General features: G+C 29.4%; 1 protein-coding gene across 1 annotated transcript; it reads right to left on the minus strand.

Moving 5' to 3' along the window:
* Positions 1 to 1,207: 1,207 nt before the first annotated feature.
* LOC109815207 (protein DETOXIFICATION 33) lies at positions 1,208 to 7,018 on the minus strand. Its single transcript, XM_083063507.1, has 9 exons — positions 6,557 to 7,018; positions 5,469 to 5,664; positions 3,472 to 3,817; positions 3,302 to 3,388; positions 3,026 to 3,082; positions 2,680 to 2,918; positions 2,457 to 2,575; positions 1,716 to 1,802; positions 1,208 to 1,573 (listed from the first exon to the last, which is right to left on the minus strand). The coding sequence occupies exons 1-9, from the start codon at positions 6,821 to 6,823 to the stop codon at positions 1,508 to 1,510; spliced, it is 1,464 nt and encodes a 487-aa protein (XP_082919633.1). The 5' UTR covers positions 6,824 to 7,018; the 3' UTR covers positions 1,208 to 1,507.
* Between the last annotated feature and the right edge of the window lie 13,227 nt (positions 7,019 to 20,245).

The raw sequence follows: 20,245 nt of genomic DNA on the forward strand, positions 1-20,245 counted from the left end.
TAAATAATAATATTATTTGTTTTATTCTCTTTTGGTTCAATCCTAAACTAATTCTAACTAAAGAAATATGCCTTGATTGACTCATACAAGAGCAAGGCTCGTCTTTCTTGTAAATTCACTCCATCTTTCAAAGAAACCTTAATACTTGATTTACTCTACCCATCCCCCAAAGCATAATTATTAAAATGAGAGTAAAACAAATAAAAACATATTAAACCTTGGTAAGAATTGATATGGAAGAATATTCATTTTTAAATAACTATTGTTAATTTTATATTCTAAAACAAGTTTAAACAGGTAAAAACTCATATATGATCTCTTTGTTACAATAAAAAAGACTTTTAATATTATTTAATATTATTTTTAGTGATGATAAAAATGATTATAAAATATTTTACCAATATTTTTACATTTATTATTATATGCAGTGTTAGTAAAATATTTAATAACAATTATTTTTCATACTAGTAAAGATTTTTATAATAGTTTTAAAAAAATATGAGTTTTTTTTTTTACATTTTTTATTGATATTTATAATGGTCACCAATATTAGTTTTAAAATGTTTATAAATACGTATTTTATAACTTTTTATTATTATTACTAAAAGTTTAAGAAAGTATTTCTAATTGACTTAGTGCGTGTATCAATGGTGGGTAATCCTTTTCAGAGTAGATCAAGGATAACTTTGATATCGTCTTAAAATAGTGAATTATGGGCCAACTTAACATACAAAATTGGTTTGTAAGGTGAGAATTATACGTCTTTCATTTATATACTTTTAATTTTTTTATCTCTAGTTGATGTAAGATTTAAATTTTTCTTAATAAAATGAATTAAAAATTACCCTTATTTTTTACCAGTCATTTAATAATTATTTTTATAAATATATTTTTAGTAACTATTATTTATTATCATTAATATTTTTATTAAAAAATAAAATAAAAATAATTAATTTATTGTCATTAATTAATTATTGTTAATAATAATTTTTTGTATATACACATCGATTTTATTTAATTATTGTTAATCTCTAGCCACATTGGACATATAATATGATCCTTTTCCTGTATTTTAAAATTTTACTTAAATTAATTTTCTTATAATTTTATGTTACTTTATTAGCTATGTAATTATATAAAAAAATTAACTATATATTATTGCTAGTTTAACTAAAATCTCAACCATAAATCAACATAATTAAACTAATAAACCCCAAAATAGTAGTATTTTAGCCGATTCAACGATGAATTCAAATTTAAAAACATTGGTACAAAGGTTTCAACTACGGGTTGCACGTCATCTACGTGCATACACCAAATTTTCATCACATCAAAAATTTCAAAATATAGAAGCTAAAATAGGTTTTTGATTTTAAAAACTACCAACATAATTAGTTTTCGCTTTAAGGACTAGTTAATAAAGAGAATAATACTTCGACTACTAAAAATTTGAGGTAAATGCTGTCATGCGAGTGTGACACACTTTCAGCCTTTCATGTTCATTATCTTAGTTGTAGTCATTGCTCACAATTGATCCTCCCCATTTTTTCACGCGACTCTCTGCTTGTTCAGCCTGTGAATTCCATTCGCAACAAAATAAATTAACAAATAATAGCTTACTTATTTGTAAACAAAAGAAAAATGCTAATTCTTATTTCATATCACCCTAACTCAATTAGTACATGAGAGAGTACTAAATATGCAAAAACTCCTACCTCTTTTTTCCAATTGGTTATTGAAGTGACGACTATAAGGATTATGGTCTGCAAAGCTATGCCTCCAATCATTCCTGACCAAATACCCTGAATTGCGCAAGCAGCATAAACATTAAGAATAAAAAGCAAACCATGATACTACAACAATAATTTATAAAACAATCACCACCAACAAACAATAAAGATTATTAAAAAATTGATTTCATATCTAATTCAATCTTACAAATTAACTTATAAAGTAAGAATTCTTCTTTAATTATATATTACTTTGTGTATTTCATTAGTTGATGTAAAATTTTCAAAACCTTTTCATTGAGAACTAAATATTTAGAACATAAACTTTATAAAATTAAACATTTGTAACTAATTAGTCCCGTATCAACTCAATAAGCCTAATAAATTATTGGAATTAACTCTCATATCATGTTTAAAGTGAATTAATAATTAATAATAACGTTGATTATGTATCCCTTTTGATTAGTAGTGAATTCAAGATTCTAGATTAGTGAAACAATTTTTTTTTAAATAAAAGTTAATAATATATATATATATATATATATATAAAGAATAAAACATAAATATATAAAAAAAAAATCATGTGAATTTGATATATAAAATTAGAGATGTAAAATATAAATTTTTTAAAATACACTAATAATTTAATAAAACAAAAATATATCTATCCACCTTCACTATAATAGGTCTACCACAACTTGGGAATAATGAAAATTGATTGAGTACCTCTACTCCAAAACCAAATGTGAATCCCAAGACTATCCCTGCCGGTAATCCAACAATATAGTAGCACCCAATGTTGATGTATGCTACTAGAGATTGCCAGCCAGCTCCAACAGCAACACCTAAAACCATGGTCAACAAAAGTATAAAATTAAAATAAGATAAAAAAGTGTCATCTTAATTGAATAATGTAATTTGACTAAGTTTAATGTCTTGTGAGACTAACCGGATAGGACCGGTTGAAGGCTGTTCAGAACTACTGTGACACCGAGTAAAGCAGCAAGTTTTGTTGTTTCATTAGCAACTTCAACGCTCGTGGTAAACAAGTAGGGAAAATAATCTTTGGTTGCTAACACTACGATCATGACAATAATACCAATAGACACTGATGTGATCGAAACCACCCACACTGCAAACCTTGCTGCCTTGAAATCTCCAGCCCCCAGTTCATTTGATACTCGCACACTGTCCATAAGTTAAAACAATTTAAGTACTTCAGAATATTCATTAGTAACCTTTATATGCTACTGCCAGCTGTGAATACAAGGATACTAAATCACTCAGATTATCACCTTATAGCAGCATTGAACCCAATTGCGATCATGGTGTCCCAGCCATTTATGTTCATACTGTAAAGATGGAAACAAGTATTAGTAACCGATATTGTTCTTCGATTTTGTTATGTTCACTCAAATCAATATAGTGGCAGTTGGGATGATATGGTGGCATAAGCATTTACTAAGCGAAGCATCACAATGCATATACTATAGGGTAAAAGTAAAACTACTTTATATTATGAGTGCTCATAAGAATTTAAAGGGATGGAGGGAGGGTAGAGAATTTTTTACCAGATAGATATGGCATCAACAGGAATCAGGGGATTTGTCAAACGCCCTGTTATGACCACCAGTACCATCAAATACCAAAACTCCAAGCTGCCATATTCCATTTGAAGAGTTAATTAACATTTAGCATCATATTTGGGCAAATGAAAGGAAAATGAAGATAGAGAAAATACCATAACATAACAGCTGAAGCCAAAGAGAGCTTTAGAAAACCAAACAAGTCTACAAAAGCTAGCCATGTGAATCCACTCCAAGCTCCGTCTGATTTAGTGATGAAAATGTACGACAATTGTGCAATGACAATCAACCACCATGATGTGTTTAGAGTAATTGCTGCTCCAGTTAAGCCCCATCCCAACTTCAATATAAGAAGCCAACTAAAAAAAGTGTGTAACACCAAAACAACTGCTGATATCCATAACATCACCAGGACTTTCCTCTGTGCCTGTAAGAACTTTTGGATTGGAAAGTTTACAGCATATGCAAACAATTGTGGTATCATCCATAGAGCAAATTTTCCTACCAAAACAGAGTAGAAGTAAATAATACAACCTGCTCCTAATAATTGTAACAATATTGATACATACATGAACATTCAACACCATTACTCCAAACACATTATTAATACTTTTAAATTTTCTTTATATCTCATTATTTACGATTTTTTGTTTGTTTAAAAGTGATAATGGACAAATATGATTTATAATTATTCTTTTTTATTTAATTTATGACTTCAATTCCATTTTTTTATTATATAAGATAACATAAAGCTTTTAAAAAAATCATTATACACCAAATTAATCACGTCTCGTATCAATTACAAGTAAACCGTAGTAAATATTTAAAAGTGTTTCCAGCCAAACACGAGGGAAAATTAAACTAATCACTGTTTACTGTAAAAGTGCCGGTGGATGGAGGGTATGAGTCTATCTCACATTACACACTAATACTATGTCCAGTCAGCAGAAATAACAGAGTCTAAAACTTTGACTTTTAGGGTGCGTCATGCGTGAGAGGGAGAAACAAAAGAAACGAATCCAATGTATAAACTGTTAAGATAAAAGTTAAATGCGTTTATTGAAAATGTGAATAATAACGTTGATATAATTTTTATTAAGTATTATATGTTAAATAACTTTATATTAAATATGTATTTTGTAAATTCAATTATTAGATTAAATGTTCATATCATTTTATATGTTTATATTAAATTTTATTTAAATTGAACAATAACTTGAAAGTAATTAAATAGTTTATATTTTAGTATATTTTGAAATGTATATATTACGTCAATTTTATTTTATAAGAATGAAGTATCAAATCATCTTGATTTAATATAAAATTTTGTATATATGATCTAAGAGATGTGAACTTTTAATCTAACGGTTGGATTTACAAAATTCACAATTAATATAAAGTTATTGAGCGGTGTAATATTTAGTAAAAGTTACACCAGTGTAATTATAATTATATCGGTATAACTTTTACTAAGTATTACACCGCTTAATAACTTTATATTAAATGTAAATTTTTGTAAATCTAACTATTAAATTGAAAGTTCATATCATTTAGATCATATATACAAAATTTTATATTAGTCCAAGATGATTTGATACTTCATTTTTATAAAATAAAATTAACGTAATATATTCATTTCAAAATACATTAAAATATGAACACTTTGATTACCTTTAAGTTATTATTCAATTTTAACAAAATTTAATATATACGTATAATGTGATATGAACTTTCAATCTAACAGTTGAATTTACAAAATTCACAATTAATATAAAGTTATTAGGCAGTGTAATACTTAGTAAAAGTTACACAAGTGTAATTATAATCCCTCATAATATAAAACTTAATGTGAGACTAAGAAATTTTATTGATAATAGTCTATAACACATGAGTAAATTGAATGAAAAATGTGATAATTTTTTTTAAAAAAATTATTGAAACTAAATTATTTGTTTAATACAATTATTTTTAATAAAATTGTGACTATATTTTATAGAATGTCTATTTACATTTTAGATATATGAGATGACTTTATTATTATTTCACCGAACTCATAAAATAGCAGGACCAGTCATTTAAAAGTAATTTAATATATTTTAGTACACTATAATCTTCATATAGTATAATGATAGAATGGAAGTATAAAACAAACCAGCAGCATCTGAGATCTCAGTAGTCTCTCCAATGAGCCTCAAGATGGGGGGAGACCAAACATAAACAGGCACCAAAACAAGGGCAGTGGTGACCAAGATGACCCATGATCTTTGCATGTACACTCCCAACATCCTGATCTGACCCGCACCGTATGCTTGCCCACAAAGTGTCTCCAAGGCACTCCCCATTCCCAACTAAACAATTCATTAATTTCACATTAATAGTGACATAAGATTTTTTTTTAAGTTTAATACATATTTAAATTTTTAAAAAAAAATTCAATTAGATAGTTAAATTAAAAGAATGTAATTCAATCCTTCATTTTCTTTATATACTTGTAATTTAGTTCTTATGATTAAATATTTGATTACAATTCATAAAATTTAATAGAATATTTATATATTTTCATACTTAGACAACCATATCAAATTTGTATCTCATGGTATATCTACGTATATTATGTTTTAATTTCTATCTATAAAAACTTATTTCATAAATTGTAAATGAACTTCTAATTTAAGGAGTTAAAATATTTTTTGGTTCCGACAATCTCACTTACTTTACTTTTTAGTCCTTATAATTTAAAATATTCTAATTAGTCCCTCTAAAGTTATTTTTTATTTTATTTTTTTAGTCCTTATAATTTAAAGTAGATCTTTTTAGTTCTTATACTTGCTGTTTTGGAATCCTTTTCTAATTGAATTTTGTATGTTTAATATCGACTTTATTTTGCTAGAGTTATTTTAAATTAAATCTACCACGTCAACACAAAAAAGGATTTCAAAACTGCAAGCTAGAAACTAAAAAGATCTATCTTAAGTTACAGAAATTAAAAATAATTAAAAAATAAGTTTAGGGACTAAAAATACCTATTTTAAACTACATAAACTAAAAAATAAAATAAGTAAAATTATAGAAATAAAAAAAAATATTTACCTATAAACAAATATCAACTAAGACTTTTACATTTTGAATGGGAATCAAAGTCAGATTTTGGCAGCAGTAAGAGTCCGTTCCGTCCCTTAATTAGTTAATACCAGGATGAAAATTGAATAGAAAAGAGTGAAAAAAAGAGAGTTTGGATACCATGATCCCAAAAGCGAGGCCAGCAACAACAGAATTTTCAACTGCAACAGCAGCAAGATCGAGCTCACCAACGAGGCCAGTGAATGTTTGAGTGAGTGCACCAAGCGAGTACTGACATAAAGAAGTCAGAATCGCGGGGCCTGCTATTTTCCATAGCTTTTTCGACTCAAACCCGAATCTCTCAACCAAGTTCCATAGCTTCCCCTCCTCAACATAATCACCTGACTCCTCGTTGTTATCTAACAATAGTGGAGTGTCCATAGCCATTCTTACTTCCCCACACCTATGATACTAGTGTCATCACTTCTAAATATACCTTTTTTTCTCTTTACTATACGAGAATTTCAACTGGCTTGCCTTCCAAAGCTTGCTTTGCATTAACTCATATATATATATGTTGGAGAAGTGTGGGCTACGAAAATGTGAATGACCAGTGAGGAATATCTAGAAGTGCCAACTACGGTCATTATGTATAGAACTGAACGGTGGTTGCTACCTAAATAATATACTACATACACTACACATGCGGTATCTTTAGTTTCAGAAAACAAAATTATGGTATGGGTTTAATTTATATACTAGTATTTTGGAATCTACACACCACACATTAAATATTTATTATACAGCTAAAAATTTATAATAAATTATATATAAATAAATAATATGTTTTATTTTAAATGTTTAAACATATAAATTGTATTGTAGTTTTTTATGAATAACTTATATTATAGTATGAAATTATTTTTATGAATTAAGTATATTTTTAGTCATAAAAAATTGGCTCTATTTGATTTTAATTCTTACTTAAAAGAAAATTTATTGATTTTACTCCTTCAAATTTATATAATACTCATTTTTATTTTTATTTTAAATATTGTTAACTTTTTATGTTAAAATATGTCACCTTAGTACCCAAATCACTATTAGTTTTAATGTTTTATTGACATTAGACAATTTTAATTTAAATATTAATTATTTTATCATTATGTTAAGATTTAGGATAAGAATTAATTTTACACCTAAAATTTGTCATTATTCACTCTCGAACCCAACATGAAAGTCTTAGAAGTGTCCTATTCTGTTTTTTATTTCTCTATTTTGCTTTCACCTTCAAAGCATAAGAAGTCATGGGTCTCTCGTTTCTAAAAGGTAACACCTTAAAGTTTAAGGAGAGAGAAAAATAAGTATTGCCTAAAGTAATTAAAATGTTGAGGGTTTCGAGAGCTGCTTAGAGTTAAACAATGTCGTTGAAAATTGAGAATTTGAAACTTAAACAATTAAATCAAACGTTTATGGATAAAAGGACTTTGCTTTGAGTTTGTGAGAAGATTTTATTAGAATTCAATGGAAGACTCTTTGTTCAAGTAAAAAAGGAATTACTAGAAACTCCATGCTTATGTCTATGAGAATAGTGAAAAGTTTTAAGTATAAAATTAATTTTTATCCCCAAAACTTAACTTAAGTTTAAAATAATTAATATTTTAAATTAAAAAAATTCATGTTAATAAAATTTATGGTTATTTGGATGCTAATGTATCCTATTTTAACAACAAAAGTTAACAATTTTAAAAAAATGATTAACAATAGGTATTATATAAATTTTGCGAACTAAAATCAAATAGGGTTAAATTTTGAAGGAGCAAAAGCACATTTAACCCTATTTTTATTTGTCAATAATTTATTTTAAAAATATTAAAATTTAATTCATTAAAAATTAAGAAATAAAAATTAAATTAAATAAAAATTCAATTCCTAAAATCTCTCGTCGAAAAAAAATTCATAAAAATACTTTCATACAAAAAAAAATATTCATATTTAATATATAAGAGTTGATTTAGCTTAATTCAAAAATATAATTTATATATTTTAAAATATAAAATTAGTTGCATCCACATTAATTTACTTAACTAATAATTATTTCTATTTTTTAATTAAAGATTTAAACCTTAACTCCCAAAGTATAGAATAAATTATATTAAAAGAAATTCATAATGTTAATAAAAAATAGTTATTACTTCGGAGAATTGATATTCATATCTATGCATAATTATCAAGAAATATATAAAATAAGTTGGACAACGTAAAGGCACGTGTAACAGTAAAATGAGTCAAAAAAGTTAACTTTGGCCAAAGATATTGAGTTCTGTTTAGAGTAAATCATTAAACTAGAATGTGAAATTATGATAATAGATCATTTTAGTAAATAAAATTTTAAAGAAAAAGAAAAAGAAATTGGCATTAACTATTACCATGAAAAATAAATAAATTAGTTTGTGTATTTTTTTTATCATGTAAGTAGGATTAATCTTGACATTTTATAGATTTTAGGTAAAGTGATAAATATAAATTTATATATATATTTTTTTTGATAATCATGTTAATAATATTGATTTTATCGATGACTAATCTTTATGAGAGAACTTGATTGATTATCATGATACTTTATTCACGAAGACCAAGTTTAATACCACTTAAACCAATAACTTATTAGTATGAATCCTTATATATAAATATTTTAAAATATAAATATTTATAACATAAATTAAATGCATGATACATTTAAAAATGACATGTTTAATTATGTTAAACAAATAACATAATGTTATATATCAAATCTAAAAAAGATGTACTATATTTTTTCTTTAATTTATTTCTATACTATAGTTTATTACACGGTCTTTACAAGTAACTTTAAAAACTAAAAGTGATATATCTCTAAATTCAAAGAATCAAATAGGGAAAAAATTTTAAAGGACTAAATCCAAACATGAAAAATTCTATAAAAATCAAAAACAATCAAAACATATTTTACTTTTTTATGAATATAGTAGATAAAAAAGCTAGTAATAAAAAAATTATAATCGTATCACAATTTTATAGTTAGAAATATAAAAAAAAAAAATAGTTGTACAAGTAATAATTTTATAACTAAAATATATAGTTTATATAAAGTGAAGAAATTTTGATTTTAGTCCCTATAAATATTTTTTTTTGTTTTTCATCTATAAAATTTGAAACATTTTAGTCCATATTATTTTATGATCATTTTCAACTACTTATATATTTATTATAAGAATAAATGATCATCTTAGGTGGTACTATAATTGTTTGCAATATTATCTTAGCTAAGAAAAATTATAGACTTTTGAAATAAATGTTATTTATCAACTTAAAAAATTAGGGACTAAGACAATAAATTTAGATTTTAGAAGATGAAAATTAAAAGAAAATGTTTTATAAGGACTAAAATCAAAATTTGTTCATTTTATAGACACAAAAATTAATGTTTACTTAAAATGATAAGAAAATAAAAATTATAAGAACCAAAATAAAAACATGTTCATTTTATAGAAATTTAAAACATATTTAAGTTTCTTAAAAGTAATATAAAAATTATTTCAATTATATATATATATATATATATATATATATTTTTTTTTTTTTTTAATTAGGGCCCGAGGTGGTTGCACCTATAAACAACACGTAGGGTCAACCTTGCATGTAAGTAGACATTTTCTCTCACCTTAATTTTTTTACATTCACAAGAGTCAAAATTTGATCCTCATACCATTTAGTTAAGCAACGAGAATCTCTCACCATTTGTACCAACTCAAATGAGTAATTATATTGTATATTACATTTACACTTAGTTTAGTGAAGCAAAAATAATATATATATATATAGAGAGTGAGGAGGAATCCGTTTATTTTAGGAGTAAGTTTATCTGGACTTACTCCGTTCAATAACTCATGTTCTACATCAAATTTCAACGATCTAACCGTTGAATTTAGAGTTTTTAATGCATAGATCAAATTTACAAATTTTTTAAAAATTTGAAAACTATTTAATACTTCGTTTCATTAATTCAAATCAATGTATAAAATAATTTTATGATTATCCGTCAATTTTAATTAATGAAATGAAGTATTAAATAATTTTCAAATTTTCTAAAATTTTGCAGACTTGATCTATGCATTAAGAACTTTAAATTCAATGGTTGATGTAACGACCCGCCTAGCCATCACACACAGCTCACAACACATCACTACACAGACAAGAGCATACATATATAAAATAAATATATACAATACGTCTAGCTTGGGGCTCAATGTACAAAATACATCCAAGTTAGCCAAACTAGTGGCCAAAAACAACAAAAGTATAAACTCCATCTGCCAGCTGCAGACCCACTTCAGAACACCAACCTAACCCTGCTCTGCTCTCATACATAGTATGATCATTGCAGTCCAAACCACATGGAAACAACAAAGGGTAAGCTAGTGAAAAGAATCAACATATAAAACATATATAAGAAATATGAACAGTTACAACTATCAGCATATCATATAGTTCAACAATCATCAGCATACATCTCAAATCATTCAGCAATAACAGCAGTAAAAACACAATGCATTGTCACGCATATCAACTCGGAGATCTCCTACAACAGCTCAGCCTTACGACCTACAACAGCTCAGCCTTACGGCCTACAACAGTTTATATCAGCATACAACACAGCTCAACAATATACAACCCAACTCAAACAACATACAACCCAACTCAAACAACTTACAGCACAGCAATATTATAAATCAGCTCAACATTCAACAATAACAGCTCACAGCACAGCAATATCATCATTCAGTTTAACATCATACATCAAAAGCATCTCAGCTCAACATATACCAACATTAATCAGCATTTCTCAACATATATCAGCATATAAATGAACATCACATTCGCGCCCGGCATACTCCTGGTCGCACCCAGTGTGGCCCAACCAGAGAGTACCAGGGCTAAAATGCGCCCGGCGCAATTCTAATTGCGCCCGGCGTGCTAGGAGGTAGAGACTCCAAAGAGCCTCACACGCCTGACGTGCCAATTCCGCGCTCGGCGCAAGGAAGGCAGAGACCTTCCCAGGGTCTCACACCCGACGCAATACCAATTGCGCCCAGCGCCACCTCTAGCAGAGACTCCCAAGGAGTCTCCACGCCTGGTGAGACGTGGTCACGCCCGGCGCCACACCAAAAACCCAAAATGCCAAGTTACTTCATGATATCGCGCCCAGCGCGGTCTAACCACGCTCGGCGTGGGCCATCCAGAGGCTCACATCCTCAAGCTCGCCCGGCGCACACACCCTTGCCCCCGGCGGGCTTGCCCAATGGAGCCCTTTGGTGGTCACGTGCCCGGCGCCAAGAACTGCGCCCGGCGTGATACCCAGCAGCAACTCACCAAGTTCGAAAATTTCTTCAAAAACCTGCATAAACAGCCAGAAAATTCACATGCAATCGGCCCAAAACATCACATTTTCATCAAATAACCCAAAAATCCCATCTTTACCCACATGCAACCATAATCAATGAAAATCCACAAATTTTCTCCAAACCTCGAAAAACCCGAAAGCCCTAATTTCTTCAATCTCAGCAAAAATCATCAAACATGAAACAACTAATGAGTTCCTAAAACTCATTTACAGCCAAAATCAGCAAAAACCTAGCTTCCCTTACCTCGGTACGAAGAATCCGAGCTCCGGGAAGAAGAAATGGAGAAGAAGAGGAAGAAGAACGAACGGAGACCAACGGAGAAGGAGAGCTTCAACTGGCTTTCAACACTACAATCAGCACCTACACTCCCCAAAGAATTCAGAGAATTTGGGACCAAGGAAAGCAAAAAGGGAAGAAGAGAGTGAGTATGAGAGTTTAGAGAGAAAGAGAGTTGGGGAAAGGAAGAAAATCTGCACGGGGTCTCACAGTTGAATCATTGAAACTTGATGTAAAACATGAGTTATTGAACGGAGTAAGTTTAGGTTGACTTATTCCTTGAATAAACGGATCCCTCCTCAAATATATATATGAGGAGAGATCCGTTTACTTTAGGAGTAAGTCTAGGAAGACTTACTTCGTTTAATAACTCATGTTCTACATCAAATTTAAACGATCCAACCGTTTAATTTAAAGTTCTTAATGCATAGATCAAATCTGTAAATTTTTAAAAAAATTTAAAAAACATTTGATAGTTCATTTCATTAATTCAAATTGACAGATAATCATAAAATCATTTATATGTTGATTCGAATTAATGAAACGAAGTATCAAATAATTTTCAAATTTTCTAAAAATTTGCAGATTTGATCTATGCATTAAGAACTTTAAATTAAATGTTTGGATCGTTAAAATTTGATGTAGAACATGAGTTATTGAACGGAGTAAGTCTAGGTAAACTTACTCTTAGAATAAACGGATCCCTTCCCTATATATATATATATTGTCCCAACCTTCTGTTACTATTGCAAGACATTATTATATAAAAAATGTTATTCTTCTACATAATATATACGCACTTAACTATTTTTAATATATGTGTAAATCAATGAAAATCATAACTCAATTATCCCATCTGATTTCTTTTCTTTGAATTTAAAGGGTTCAATCGAAGTAACTAATTTTGATTAGTCCTATATATTATAATATTATTAATATATAAGAGATATTTTCTTTTAATTTACATCAATTTTGGATTAATTGGCTCCTATAACTATCTTTAAATCACTTTTTCTTTCATTATTATTTATTATCACTTTTTTTCTACTTTAACATTTGGTTTTCAAATCTCTCTGAGTAATTACTCATTACTTTTTTAAAATAGAAAGGCACGAAGTGACTCTTTTTCTAATAATAATAATAATAATAATAATAATAAATTAAATAATAATAATAATAATAGTAATAATAAATTAAATAATAATAATTATTATTATTAATGAAAAATTAACTTTATATATTATTTTTTAAACTAAATAACCCCTTAAAATGTTAACTTCTATCATACTTTTTTTCAACTAAACAACTTTTAGTTTATATTATTTCTTACATATTTCTCTTCTCTTTATTTTTTAAGTCATCTCTCTATTTTTGTCTTATTTACCAACCACACCAACAATGATTAATTTGATATATAATTTTAGGAGTTTATATAATTATCTTTATTTTAAATTTTAATGTTATGCTCTTCATTTACAGAAATTTCAAATTTTAGCATTATACAAAAAAAAATTGTAATAAATCGAGTGTTGGTGTGACCACATTAAGGTTTTACAATATCATATCATTACAACTTTGAGGAAAATTTTAAGATGGACCAATATCACATGTGATATATCATGTATTATTATTTTTTAATGAAAAAATATTTCTAAGATAATAAATGAGAGTATTGATTATAATTAATGTGACTAAGGAGTGTATCTCCTTCGGTTGAATCCCATTTGGCTCCTTCAAACCAAAAATTCAAACACTTCCACGTCTTTTGTTAGTGACCAAGAGGGAGTCATAGACGATGGAGCAAGGCAAAGGGCGATGCAATGACAAAGGACAACGCAATTATGGAATTGTAGAGCTTGCAAAGTAGTGGACAACACGACATAACAAAACGATAGAGGATCTATGGTAGAAAGAATATGATGTCACTGTAACAAAATGAACTTTTAGTAATATTTAATTTTATTTTTAATAGCAATAAAAATGACTGCAAAATATTTTTCTAACATTTTTATATTAGTCATTGGATGCAGTGTTGGTAAAATATTTATCAATAAGTTTTTGTGGCATTTAATATTTTTTACTATTGTCACTAAAAATCTAAGAAAATGATTCCTAGTTTATATACTCTTTAATTGTCTTATTCTAGTTAATATGAGACTTGTAAGCAAGTAATTGTCCTCTACTTATATACCATATAGTTGCCTTATTTATAGTCTATGTATAACTTGAGTTTTTTTCCAATATATCCCCTCAAGTCTAGCACTATTGAGTTTGGTACCAAAAATTCAAACACTTCCACATCTCTCATTAGTGACCAAGAGGAAGTCATAGACGATGGAGCAGGGTAAAAGGTTGTGCAATGGCAAAGGGCAACACAATTATGGAGTTGTAGATCTTGTAGAGTAGTGGATAACATGACACAACGGAATGATAAAGGATCTATGGTAGAAAGAATATGATGTCACTATAACGAAATGAACTTTTAGTACATTCAATATTATTTTTAATGACAATAAAAATGATTGCAAATTATTTTACTAGTATTTCTATATTAACCATTGTATGCAGTGTTGGTAAAACATTTATCAACAAGTTTTTGTGACATTTAATATTTTTTGCTATTGTCACTAAAAATTTAAGAAAATGATTCATAACTTGTATATTTTTTAATTGTCTTATTTTTAGTTGATGTAAGACTTGTAAGCAAGTAATTGTCCTCTACTTATATACTTTTTAGTTGCTATATTTATAGTCGATGTGTGACTTTAATTTTTTCCAATGTACCCCTCAAGTCTAGCATTATTGAGTTTGGTACCAAAAATTCAAACACTTCCACATCTCTCATTAGTGACCAAGAGGAAGTCATGGATGATGGACCAGGGCAAAGGGTAGTGCAATAGTAAAGGACAACACAATTATGAAGCTGTAAAGCTTGCGGAGTAATGAATAACACGACACAACGGAATGATAGATCTATGGTAGAAAGAATATGATGTCACTATAACAAAATGAACTTTTAGTGACATTTAATATTATTTTTAATGGCAATAAAAATGACTACAAAATATTTTACTAACATTTCTGTATTATCCATTATATGTAGTGTTGGTGAAACATTTATCGATAAGTTTTTGTGACATTTAATATTTTTTACTATTGTCACTAAAAATTTAAGAAAATGATTCATAACTTATATACTTCTTAATTATCTTATTTTTAGTTGATGTGAGACTTGTAAGCAAATAGTTGTTTTTACTTATATACTCTTTAATTGTTTTATCTCTAATCAATATGGGATGTCTTAAGATTTTCAAATAAGATGAATTAAAAGTTACTCTTATTTTTTTATTGATAATTTTCAATAATTACTCTTATAAATATATTTTTAGTGGCTATTATTTATTAGTCATTAATATTTTTATTAGATAATAAAATAGAGATCATTAGTTTAACTATTAAATAATTATCACTAATAATAAATTTTGGTATAATGTAAATATATTTTTAGTGACTATTATTTATTAATCATTAATATTTTTATTAAGTAATAAAATAAAAAAATTAATTTATCATTATTAAATAATTATTACTAATAATAAATTTTAGGACAATGTGAAGAAGATGTAATATATTAATTTAAATATTAGATTAATATAACGGTGAAATATTGTGATAAATTATAAATCAAATGTAATATTGTTTCTTCGTAAACTTCATCTAATTTTGAATAATTATTTTTTTTATCTTATTTTATTGCAAAGATTCATCCGATGTCATTAATTTGATTATTTAAATAAAATAAATTTATTCATATTTATCTTATTAATTAATTTTTATTTTAAATTTAAAATAAGTCAACTATAATTGGCTTAGTTAACATATTTAACTTAATCGGTCAACTATTTTTTAACTTTTTAAATTAATGCATTTTAGATTTTACTCTTAAATTTTTCTAAGTTTATATTTTTTTTATTGATTTTATTTAGTGTTATCAAATGTCTTGTGAATGGAATAAATTATATTCTGAAAGAAGAATGTTCATTTTGTGTATGGATACCTCTGCGACAAAAATTAGTCAATTTTTCTAACAATCACTTGTAGGAAAAAGACTTTTAAGATCAATTATTTTTTATTTTTAAGATCGGTTAACGAATCAATCTTTAAAGTTGGGCTTTTAAGATGAGTTATAGAATAATCAATCTTAAAAGTATCAATTTTTAAGATGAACGACGGTGGCTAACGGAGGGTTGCATTCAGGAGAAACACCATCGAAGATGAAGAGCACGCATTTAGGTTGCGTTCACGGAGCGATAGAGATCAAGAGAGGGAAGTGCACGTGAGGGAGAACGAACGAGGGGGAGTGACATAGGCGCGAGGGGTTGCGTTTGTAGAGCAAGGAAGACCAAGTAAGGAAGGTGTGCGCGAGGGAGAACAATCAAGGGGGAACGACAGAGGTATGAGGGGCTGCATTCGTGGAATGAGGGAGACCAAGCGAGGGAGAACAATTGACGGGAAGCGATGGAGGCACAAGGGATTGCATTCGTGGAATGAGGGAGACCGAGTGAGGGAGGTGCGCGTGAGAGAGAACGATCGATGTGGAGTGATGGAGGCACGAAGGGCTACATTCGCAAGGGAGAGACACCAAGCAAGGGAGACACGCACAAGGGAGAACGACTAACAGAGAACAACCAAGGCATGAGGGGTTGCGTTTGCAGAGTGAGGGAGGCCGACCAAGGGAGGCGCACATGAGGAGGAATGACTAAAGGGAAGCATTTCATAAATAATTATGATACTTTTAAGATCGATTCTTTTATGACCGGTCTTAAAAGTTGTGTCTAATACAACTTTTAAGATCGAGTATTAAAAAATCGATCTTGTATATCATTTTTAAGATCAATTCTTTTGTAATCAGTCTTAAAAGTTGCTTCAGACATACATTTTAAGATCGGTCATAAAATAATCGATCTTAAAAGTGTTCACATTATTTACACTATTGACACCGTGTCACTTTTAATATTGATTACCTCTTAACCGATCTTAAAATCTTGCTTTTAAGACTAATTTTTACACTAATGAATATAGATACTTCACATCGATGTGATAGTTACCTAAAATAATGGCATAACTTAAATCTAGCAAGATTCAACACAATTACTAGATAATTAACTTCCTTAAACATGTTAACAGAAGTTTGATTCTCTTAATTGTATATATAGAGAAGACTTTGTTAGAATATTTGTAACAGTCTAAACATACCAAAGTAAGAGAGATCTATATATTGTACATGTGTGAGACTATATAGTAGAAGATAGCTTAAAGGAATTAAATTGTGCTACCTATACCAACAAGATGCATCTACTTTTCGCTAACTCATTACATAAGAACTCAATAGTTAAACATGTTTGACTTGGAGTGATTTAGGAATGAGTGACCTTCTGAAAAGTTTCTCAAAATGTGCAAGTGAGGACAAAGTACGCTGAAAAGTCTTATGTTGATTTGTGAGGTCAGTCATTAATCCTAAAAGTGAACAAACATCTTAGAAAAGACAACCTACGAAGGTTTCTGATCAGTGAAGGATTCTGACCAACGAGTAATTGTATGAAATGTTACTGTGTAAAGTGTTGTTGGATGAAACCGCTAAGACATCAAATTTGAAGAGTGTTACAAATGATATTAGAGTAGGTTCTCTCTCCTAATAAGGGGTGTTACAATATCTCCTTGATACACAAAATAAATGTTTTTTATATCTTTGTATAAACAAAATAATGAGATATATATTAAATAAAAATTATAGAAAAATAAACATAAAATAAAATAAGTTATCAATAAAGAAAATATATATATTTTTATCTTGTTTTAATATCATATTAAAAATTATATAAAATAAACAATAAGTAAAGATATATATATATATATATATATATATATTATTTTTATAATTCGGTAGATTAGTTAAAGTCTTTCGCTACTCCAAGACTTGAACAAGATTGCAAGGCGAGATAAGGTGTATGACCACTAGTCATGAGGGCAACCGGAAAATTTGGCTCCCGTAGGGCCACCAATGCCTGCATCATTCAAAGACAAACTATTAGGAATGGCTTCCCAACCATCAGAGGTCTGCAACCTGCTGAAAGAAGGAGTAATGCATCTTGAGTTAGAAGGAGGCAATAGACTTCTGCCTAAGTTCAAAATCTCTTCTGAAAAATATGAAGATTTATGCAAACCATGGAGAAAATGTCTAATCATCAAATTGCTGGGCAAAAACATTGGCTTTCTAACGATGAAAGACAAATTGCGAAATTCTTGGAAACTTGAGGGCGATTTTGACTTAATTGATATATCTAACGGTTTTTTCTTGGTTAATTTTGATGTGGTTGCAGATAGAGAGAAAGTGATGCTTGGTGGGCCTTGGATGATTTTTGATCACTACCTAATCGTTCGACAGTGGGACCCAGATTTCTCAGCCTTGGAAGCAAAAGTGAACAAGACACTTGTGTGGGTCAGATTTCCAGGTCTTGGAATGGTCTTTTATAATGAAAGTGTACTCCTCACCATTGCTTCAGCTATTGGTAAACCGGTCAAAGTTGACAGGAACACTCTAAATATGAACAGAGGGAGATTTGCTCGGGTTTGCGTAGAGATTGACTTGGACATCCCAGTTGTTGGAAAATTCAACTTGAATGATCATTGGTACAAAGTGGAATATGAGGGTCTCCACATTATTTGTACACACTGCGGTTGCTATGGACACTATGCTAGGGACTGCACCACCAAGACAAAAGATCTAAATGAGAAACCTGAAGCCAAGGAATATGAAAATATAGCCACTCACAAGAACACATCTGAGGAAAATGACAGGAACAAAGGGGAAGGAGAACACATGATGGATGATACTTCAACAGAAATCCCTCCTGTAGAGGAAGCACATGGAGAATGGTTGATCGTTACAAGGAAGAAAAGAATACCGACATTCGAGAAAGACAAAACATTCCTGGAAAAATCGAAAAAAGTTTCACAAGGCCTAAAGCCTGAAAAAAGAACTCCTCATGTAGCCTCCACTCCAAGATTCACATTTAATAGCACTAGTAAAGCCACTGATCCCAAGGTATTGGAAGAAAAAGAAGGATTGAGATATGCCAAGAAGTGCTCAAGAACCGAGGAAAATGTACCGTTAACTTCAAAGGTGATATTTACCAAAGACTCCATAATGGCATTAAGGGATAAGGCTATACCCAAGAATCTGGAAGTCCTGAGTTCGAGAGACAATGCGAAGTCTAGCCTAAATATCGTATCGTTGGGTGGTCCTAGATATCTCCTGCGCATGGATGATGAAGAAGGAAAGACGGAAGAATTTGGTAGCCCTCTAAGTTCAGATACCATCTCCAATGGATCTCATTCTGAACCTAACATGGATGTATCCTTTGCACAAGAGTTGAACTCCCATTTGGAGGGGAAAGACTCTATACAACACTAGATTTTTCTTTGTTTATTAATTGTTTAGTTATCTCATGAACTGTTTCAAAGATTTTAACATCCTATCTTGGAATATTAGAGGTGCAGCAAATGCTAAAGCACATAGAAGAATTCGTGAATTAATTATGCTTTACAAACCTTCTATCCTTATTCTTTTGGAAACTCATTGCAAGTTTGCTACAACTTCCAGGTTTTGGGACTCTGTTGATTTTGAACCTCTGCACATAGTTGAAACTTCTGGTCGGGCAGGAGGCATTTGGGTTGTGGCACCTAAGAACCGGGACTTCACCACGAAAGAGCTTAGTGTCTTTGATCAAGCCATAACCTTCCAAATCTCTAAGAGATCCTCTCATTGGATCTGTTCTGCAGTGTATGCTAACCCCCATAGTCATTTAAGACAACAAGTTTGGAATCACATCATGAATATCAAAAAGGTGATAACCCTCCCTTGGCTCGTCATTGGGGATTTTAATGAGATCATAAGTGTTGATGAGGTTAGAGGTGGCATCTTCGTCCCATATATGGCTGCTAGGATGATTAACGTAATTGACACCTGCCAGCTTATGGACATTGGTTGCTCGGGAACTAAATTCACATGGATAAGGGTTAACAAGGGCACAAGGATGGCAAAGAGGTTAGATCGTGCATTGGCCGATAGTGCGTGGCGGGTCACCTT

Source organism: Cajanus cajan, chromosome 9 (genome assembly GCF_000230855.2).
Source record: "Cajanus cajan strain Asha chromosome 9, NIPB_CcT2T_4, whole genome shotgun sequence".
NCBI lineage: Eukaryota > Viridiplantae > Streptophyta > Magnoliopsida > Fabales > Fabaceae > Cajanus > Cajanus cajan.

What these genes read in the sequence shown, in the direction of transcription:
- LOC109815207 (XM_083063507.1), bottom strand. Translation starts at nt 6,823, where the DNA reads ATGGCTATGGACACTCCACTATTGTTAGATAACAACGAGGAGTCAGGT. An exon ending in GTTGATGCCATATCTATCTG is followed by an intron (nt 3,083 to 3,301) that starts GTAAAAAATTCT and finishes CCATCTTTACAG; the next exon opens with TATGAACATAAATGGCTGGG. An exon ending in CCTTCAACCGGTCCTATCCG is followed by an intron (nt 2,576 to 2,679) that starts GTTAGTCTCACA and finishes CCATGGTTTTAG; the next exon opens with GTGTTGCTGTTGGAGCTGGC.